The following is an 8,531-nucleotide window of genomic DNA, read 5'->3' on the forward strand; positions in this document are numbered from 1 at the left end:
CCTCTATCCCGCCCCTTTCTGTCGGTCGAACTTTTCTCGGCAGTGAATCACGCAATTACTCGGTTTGTCGTTGACTCCGCGCGTGCCCTCTGGTCTAGGGCTTTCGCAGGGATGCGACGCTCGTGCGGGTCGTACGTTACACGGACTGCGTTCGAAACCAAGCGCCGAGCCCGCGCCGGATCGTATTTTTTTTTTTTTTGCCCTCCGGTTTAACGTAGAAAATATGGCAGACAAGAGCCTTTCTGCGGACGCGTCGCGTAGCAGGATTTGAACGCGACTGGATAGAGAATGGGAAGCGGAAACAAGGGGAAGAAGGGGAAGATACAACGGGACTGGGGGGAAAGCAGCAGTCCACTGGGGGATTTTTTTTTGGGGGGGGGGGGGGGGGAGGGATTGTAATAAAACTTACATGAGTTTAAGGTAAAAGTTAGTGTTTTTTTTTTTTTGTATTTTTTAGATGTGCCGTACTTCTATCCTCTAAACCATATTTAGGTCAAGTACGTTCAAGCAAACCTTGCAAGCGCCACTGGCTGACATACACTGATAAACCGATAAACCAACTGCTCAACACTTGTAAGAGTGCAACCGCGAGTTCAATACCTGCAAGTGTTCAATTCAGTAGTTGTACACTTGCAAGTGTTCAACTCGGTATTTGTGCACTTTTAAGTGTGCAAACTCCTCTGTTGAACACTTCTTCACTTTCAGAAAGCGCCCGATCTAGGGAAGTGTACAACAGGAGAGTTAACACTTACAAGCGCACAAATACTGAGTATAACACTTGCAACTGAGTTTAACACTTGCAAAATGTACTACTACTGAATTGAACGCTTGCAGGTATTGAACTTGCGGTTGCACACTTACAAGTGTTAAGAAGTTGAACACTTAGTTTATCAGTGACGTAGGTATTTTTCTGGTTGCCCGGTTCGCTTTGTATCACCGTGTGGTCAAAAGTTTCGTTAGGGATCGTTCAGAGAATCATGCGTTTTTCTCAAATTAATTCGGAAAAGTGCAGGAGCTCTGGCTCCGCGCCTGTGAAACTCAGAGTAGGCTACCCCGCAGCGCACGCGTGCACTGAAGGCAAGAATTTGCCTACCTACAAGGCGCTAGGAGAGCAGCTTGCATCAGCTAGGCAGCACATTACTAGGTAATTTCGTTACGGGGCATGACAGACGTACTTTCCACATGATCGCTTATCCACCGAGGGAAATAAAACTGTGGAACCCAACCAGGGCTCTGCTGCAAGTTCTGCGCCTTTAATGCGGCACGATGGCCAGTTCGGGTTAAAAAAAAACAATTCGGTAGCCAAGGTTTCAGTTTCCTTTTACAGGCAGACGAAAAATAATGCCTTCTTATTTCGTACAAAAGTATGACACGAAAAAAGAAACGAAGCACGTTTTCAGACGCGTCTCCGTTGGAAGCCGCCGACCGTGCATGGGTGTGTTTAGCGTACCTGTGCCACAAACTCAGGCGAGGAAGAACACAGGCGCGCTCTGTCCCGCGACCCAGAGGCTGCGTCCGCGACGAGCTGCGAGCGAAGTGGCATTCGTCGGCACTTGCTCGTGACGTGCAGTCTAGACAGTTTCGAACGTGATCTTCCGAGTGCATGTCCACGCACACCGGGAGAGTAACTAAATCCCGAATGTCTCACACGCTGGTAACTGGCGTGCACCAACTGTGCTTTACGTCAATAAAGCGATACTTAAAACGGTGACTCGAGAAGTGTGCGCAACATCCCCCCTCCCCCTACACACACACACCTTTCTTCCCACCACCACCACCGTTAAACAAAAAGAAAACTGAGAATGGGGTAAAAATAGAGAAATGCTATGTAATCCTTCTATGTACATTGTTTATTGTACAATAATATATTTTTCTAGACATTTTTGGCCACTGAAAAAAATCAAATAACAACGCAAGTATCCTTAAGATAAAAAATACCTAGGACTGATGGCATAAATGCTTTCTTAAGCCTCTTCTCGAATGACTATTCGCTTCAGAGTAACGTATGAAAAATGGTAACCAATACCTACGGAGAACTTAAATGTATCTACATAAATTGTTAAATTATATCTACAGAAGGTGATTGCGCAACAACCACAGGTATGTACAAATCTTTAACACAGGCGGACAACAGCACATAACATATATACCATACCCATTACGTTCAGTCGGCCGAAAAGACAACATTCCAAATGTTTGAACGGTTACAAGCAATTTATATCAAGTAAACAGCATTAACAGCAAAAATCATACAGCGCACGATAATGAATTTGGTCTTTCAGAGAACAGGCAACAGAGTGAGCTGAAGATTATCGAAGAAAATTCTCTATACAATTCATTCGGTATATGCCGTCCAAACAAATAACAGATCAAAAAGGACTAGACGTGACTCAGTCGCGAATCACCACACAAAATACAGAATAATGTCATAATTCAAGATAATCGTATACTTTTCTGGAAGTCTCGAGATTGGCCCATGGCAAAACAAGGAGCCACTTGCGTATACATGCAACCGATCGTATACAATGTCGTGGTTTACTATATTTTTATTAACTAGAAAGCACTCACATGCAGCAACCAAGAATTTCTTAAAAGTTTTCCGTAAGACATTTAGGCCATATCAGATTAATACATTTCAAAGGTTTGGGGGTCTCTTTCTAAGCCTCCGGCACCGTAAATGTTTATTCAACAATGCACTTTCACTCATCACAATATGAAGTATTCATAGCCCTTATCGCTATGGAAAGAGCAGAACAATAATCTCTAGAGCAGGTACTGAATGTACAAATAAAAATCTGTCCCCGGTTTGCCTACACAATCACCCCTTTTTCACGAATTAACACAGCCCTGTTCGGAACAGATCGTTTATGACCAAACAAATTTTACATCTCAAAGTTTTGATTCACTTGGATTAACACATTTTTGGCTGGCTAAAAGCCGCACCGCACATATTTATTTAGAACATATTTTTGGTAAATATTGTTATAATTTACTCGAGTACTGAGTTCTACAATAAAAGGAATACCCTATCAAAATACGAAGTTTTCCAAGACTTTAGCCCAGAGAGCAAAACTGTGCCTGAATCTGGCGCGTATTAACTATAATATTTTAGAGATCATAGTTACATCGTATACTGTTATTTCGGCACGATTTATCGTGAGTATATCATTATTCACTACATCAAAACCCAAAAGAATAAAACTTTCGGATACCAATCCCATGGAAGTGTGAATAAGACAATAACTGATTTGAATAGAAAACAACACTATGGTTGAGAAATTTGATGGTTCAGAGCAACCCGAAAATCTGAAATTTAACTGTCAGCAAATTTAAAAGTGAAATTATTCGGTCACATTTATTTCATGAAGGTCCAGAATTGTGTTTGAATTTTAAAAGTTTTCCAAGTAAACATACTTCGTCCATTTTCTCACACTAAACAGTCGTTTCTGCGTTTATAGAAATGTATCACCTATGCGACAAGGGCACAGTAGGTGAGGCGGGGTAAAGTGGGGGCCAAGAGGGGCCTGCAGGCGCGGGGTGTGAGAGAAGTTCCTGTCAGTTGAGCGACTCGCTCCCCACACCGATGCCCCCACCACTCGTGTCGTGGCCGTAGAAAACCGGATCTGCAACACACAGACGGAACAATTTGTAAGTCATAGGCAAACGGCACACAGGGCTTCATTTCCTACGCAACCACGGAGAAGTTGGAGCGGAAAAAAAAATTAAAAGAGACAGAGGCGTGTGCGTTTTAATTGGCCAAGGAGAAAGCGGTGAGAGGCGGCATTGACACAAGCCCTTGATTGAAATTAATGGTCAGCCGGCAGGACCCGCCCCGCCACCCCCGCCGTGGCTCTAGCCGGGAGCCGGGCCGCGTGGCCGAGGAGTATTGAGCGCCGGGAGTTCCCAGGACGGCCACCAGGGCGCGCACCGGCGCCGCCCATGTCGCAAGGAAGCGCGACCTGGGAGCCCGACAGGCCCGACCCGAGCGCCCGCCCGCTTTTCACAGCTCTATGGGACTTATGGTTCAACTACCGCCGCGGCCCCGCATCCGTCTCTTTCGAAGAAACAGGCCGAGGTGTTGTGTGTGCGCGCCAGCTCACTCGTGGGACTCGGTTAGAGCGGAGCCAAAGGGGTTGAAAAGAATTGCTTCGTGTATTATTGCTTTGAGAGTCCGTCATTGCCGACGGCGGTAACAGCCAGATATAGCAATTTTAAAATTGAATTATTTTTTTTCGAAAAAAAAGTCAAAAAAATTGCCGGGAAGAAATTGATGAAATCGAAATATTTCCCGAAAACTTGTAAAAATATTTAACTCCCCAGGAAAAACTGCTGAGATATTTAAAAGAAAAATGATTCTTTAAGAGGTTCCCCAAAAGACACCGGGAAATTAAAACCCCTATCCGACACGTCGTTGAAGGAAATGAAAAATATGCGATTGGCAAATCGGTACGATGGGATAAAATAAATTCCAGCGTCTCGTCGGCGTGCATAAACAACACCTCGCGACCACGTGACGCGAGCAAAGCAAACAGCATTGCGTACCGGCGCGCAGCAAGGGGTCAAAGTGCGTCTCGTACAGCTCAAAAAAAACTACCTTAGTATTCAGCATGGAAAAAAATTAATCAAAGGGCATGTAGGAACACATTTCCAAGAGTACAACCAGGGTTCCAGAGCTTTTTGACTGCTTTGATTTTTAGCGAAAAGGGAAAATATGTTGTTTTGCAGGGGCCATGAATTTTTAACGACCATTTGGGAGGCTGACCGGGAGATAATCACTTGCCATCGGTCGTACACCAGTCTGCGAAATAATGTAAACAAAGACTCGAAATAGGAGGTGAAACAGTCGCAACACACTGTTATTAAAATACTGTGACGTCACATTCTATGAAATGTTAATTGTGTCACATTTTTTAGAATATCATGTCACATTCGTTTTCACGTGACATAGGTACGCCTCTTATGCACTGAGCTCTTGAGGGCAGAGCGGCGCAAAATGTATGTCACGTTCCAAAGAATGTGACATGATATTCTAAATAATGTGACACAATTCACATTAAATAAAATGTGACGTCACAGAATCTGAATAACAGTGGCACACCTCGAAATACTGCGAAATACCATTTTAAAAACACAATATGAACCGCAATAATCGCATAGTAACCGAAAAGGCTGTGAAATACAACACAATAACCCGTATACGCTATGTTCCCGAGTGATGATGTGTCCTCCCTCACCAAGCGTATTGATGCCGTAGTGCGCCTGGTAGACGGTGGAGCCGTTCGATGCCATAGAGGTAGCTATGTTGAGGCCGGCGTTGAGCCCCCCGCTCAGGGAGCCGCCTTGGTTGAGCTGGCCCAGCGACTGACCGAAGCCACTCATGGGCACACCGCTCTGGCTCAGCTGCAGCTGCGACATGCCTGCAAGCAACAGAGAACGATAAAGATGAGCAATCAGGGTTTGTAACCACCAATATCTTCCCTTTGTGGAAAACGCAGAGGCCCCGGGTGCGCCCCTGTTCAATCCAAACGTGTGGTGTGGGTGCGTCCACGCATGTCTATGTGGTGTGCGGTAGCCAGCCCGGTGAATCATTGAGCGTGCGAGTGGTGTCCAGGTAGGGGGTGGGGAGAGGGGGGAAGCGACCACCGGGGCATTAGAGGGTAGGTGCGAAAGCTCCTGCCTCCCCGCGCCATTCAGTGCACCACACACACACACACACACACACACACACACACACGCGCGCGCGCGAAAGAACAAGGATAGTTACTGATTACTCGAAACGTATAAATTACAGAAATCATTTATATTTCGAGTGGAATCATTGTTGGTTTCTCAGCAAACCAAACTATAAGTACAATATGCCATTTTGTACTGCAAGGCTGAAGAGTTACACACTGCAATTTCCTAACCATGAACGAAACAAGAACGGTTACTGGAATGATTTTCCATGAGTTCATTCCTTAACGTGTCACATGTATGCTAGATTGATTGCTGATAGAGATATTTTAAGACGATTAAAATGTGTTCTCAAAAATTCTACTTTTGTTCATGGTCAGAAAATTTCAGTAAAAACTGTGGAACTCAGTCTTGCAGGTAAAACTGACATTTTGTACACTTTGATTTGCACGATTTGCAGAATTTTTTGAAGTCAGTCCGTGGGTGTTAAACTAAAATGTCTCATTTGTACGTTGAACTATGACACATCACAATCTCAACACACATTGTGTGCGTGCGGGAGTCCCCTGTGTTACAGAAGCCGGATCATTCCAGCAGTACGCGCCAGTCGTAAACCGTACTGGGCGCTAAAGGCTGTCCAATACGCCACAGCCGCATGGTATGTATACTCTGCCGTTTTCTTTTCTGCTCCCGCTCCCGCTATCTCTTGCTCTTCCTCTTACTCTCTCGCACTCCCACCCACACTCTCACGCTCCTCACCTGAGGTCATGCTCGAGACAGCGGGCCAGCGCGACTCGGGTGAGCCGAACATGCTGGTGGGACAGAGCGAGTCGGACATGGCTCCGAAGTGCGGCAAGCTGTGCGATGGCAGAAGTCCGCCCCCGGCGCGTGAGAACACGTTGCTCTTCTTCCGCTTCTTCCATTTGGCTCTCCGATTTTGAAACCACACCTGCGGCAAAACAGATCACACATAAAATCATTTCCCAGGATCCTTCATCAGCACTTACAATCTAAAAATAGTAAAAAACAAAAGTGAATTTGATAAAAATACAAATGTCTATCTAACAATGGGCGAAATTTTATACTCTTTAGACTCTTCTGCAGTAGCCCAAACAAAAAGGATAGAAAAGTATGGAAAATTATGTTTATTTTGAAACACTTATATTTTAAATGTTTGCCTTTTATTTTTCTCTTCAAAATATGTACATCAAATCAAATGTACCAGGTGGCTGTTTAACCTCGCTCACTTCTGTATAATATGTTATAGTTATGCTGTACCGCACGCACGAGTGCGGGCAGGCGGGTGCCGTGGACAGCGGCGATAGGCAAGCGCTACATCACAACTAGAAGTGAGCGGAGTTAATCAGCCACGTATTTCCATAACTAAAATGTCACTCCTACACCCCCCGAAAAACAACCTCGGGAATACGAGTACATTTCGTGCAAAAAGTGGTTCGTAAAATTCCCAACAATAAGGGAATTCCGTGGCAAATACCAGGGTCGGGCGACGCCAGACGCACGACAGAGTCGGTCCGCTGGCCCGCTCCCCTTTGAGAGAACTCGTCGAATTCTTTGTCAGCGGCCTCGCGCGCAATCAAGGCGGCCTCAGCTGAAATTGCAATGGCGGGGCCGCTCGTCCACCTCCTCCTCCACGCCCTGGGCGGGCGCCGGGGCGGGCGCCCCTACCGCGTTGGGGTGGGGCACAGGGCGTCGCCCCCTTCCTTCTCGCTTCAAGGCGCACGCTCCGCCCTCTCTCTTTCTCTCTCTCCCGCTCTCTTTCCCTCTTCCTCTCTTGCCTGTTTTTTTTTCCTCCCAGGTCCCCTTCGCCAGGATCCCCCTTGCCTCGCTCCGCTCCAGAGGAACTCGTAAAGCGCTCCACTACTATTTCCCCTCCTTCACTGCCAGCCCCACCCCGTCCTGCCCCGGACTGTCCGGCTCTTTTATTTGCCGGGACTTGTTTTTCAATCACAGAGGGCGGCCATCTCCGCCCCGTCGCCTCCGCGTGCCAAGTGCCGTAGTGAAAGGGCAGGGGAGGCCGACGAAAGGGGAGCGGGCTGGAAAGGGCCCCCGGGGGGCACTACCTGCAGCCCTGAGGGGCCGCATCGGACCGCGCCCTGCCGCAGGGGCCCAAACTCGGAGGCACGAAGAGGTAGGGGGGGAGGGGCAAATACCCCCCACCCACCTACCCCGCAGCTACGCCGTATGAGGCCGAAAACGGGAAAAGTGTCGGTTATGAAATAGACATATAGATATGAGCAACCACGTCAGCTTACCCTTGCGACGAGCTGGAAACATTAGAGTGATGGGTCATTCCATGTCAACTCGACAGGGTCGCGGACGAGTGGTTTTCGGAATTCGGAAAAAATTGGCCAAAACATGCGGAAAGGGGTCCCTGACACTGCCCTAAGACCGTTTTCGAAAATTTTGATTTTTTGATTTTTGGCGATTTTTTCATGTTTTGGCGGTTTTTGATGCAGACCTTTTTTCAAATGCGTATAAGTCCGGTAATTTTCAACATAATTTAAAAAACTTTTTTTTTAAATTATTCAGCAGAGAATGAGGATTTTAAAAATCGTAATGTTTTTTAAATTTGGACAATTTTTGTTAAAAATGTTCAAATTTGAACATTTAAACGTTCAAAATTTCAAATTTCGACTTTTTGGATTTTGATGAAATATTTTTTTTCGTGTTCCTCGGGTCAAAAACTATATGTTCACACATTGACAATGATGGGTGCTCATTTAGTTTGTCGTAGAGGAGCGCTAGAAAAGAGCACTGCACTTTCGGAAATCGCAATAGTACTGCTTGTCACGCTCTTCGCAGGTCCGGTGACTGTCTGAGCGGTTCAGAACCAAAAG

At 46.2% G+C, this 8,531-nt stretch overlaps 1 protein-coding gene and 1 long non-coding RNA gene across 2 annotated transcripts in view; both read right to left on the reverse strand.

The window, feature by feature from the left end:
• LOC127752378 (uncharacterized) overlaps positions 1-8,531 on the reverse strand; it is a 346,254-nt gene that overhangs the window by 110,031 nt on the left and 227,692 nt on the right. The gene's annotated exons all lie outside the window — the stretch shown is intronic.
• The window catches only part of LOC113212617 (homeobox protein orthopedia-like), a 42,855-nt gene continuing 36,153 nt past the window's right edge, over positions 1,830-8,531 (reverse strand). The window contains exons 3-5 of the mRNA XM_026431409.2: positions 6,433-6,622; positions 5,235-5,417; positions 1,830-3,623 (exon numbers count right to left, since the gene is read on the reverse strand). Coding sequence (XP_026287194.1) covers positions 3,556-3,623; positions 5,235-5,417; positions 6,433-6,622 — 441 coding nt within the window. The 3' untranslated portion in view covers positions 1,830-3,555. The remainder of the gene's footprint in view (positions 3,624-5,234; positions 5,418-6,432; positions 6,623-8,531) is intronic.

Source organism: Frankliniella occidentalis, unplaced genomic scaffold (genome assembly GCF_000697945.3).
Source record: "Frankliniella occidentalis isolate FOCC.00 unplaced genomic scaffold, Focc_3.1 Scaffold1, whole genome shotgun sequence".
Classification (NCBI taxonomy): domain Eukaryota; kingdom Metazoa; phylum Arthropoda; class Insecta; order Thysanoptera; family Thripidae; genus Frankliniella; species Frankliniella occidentalis.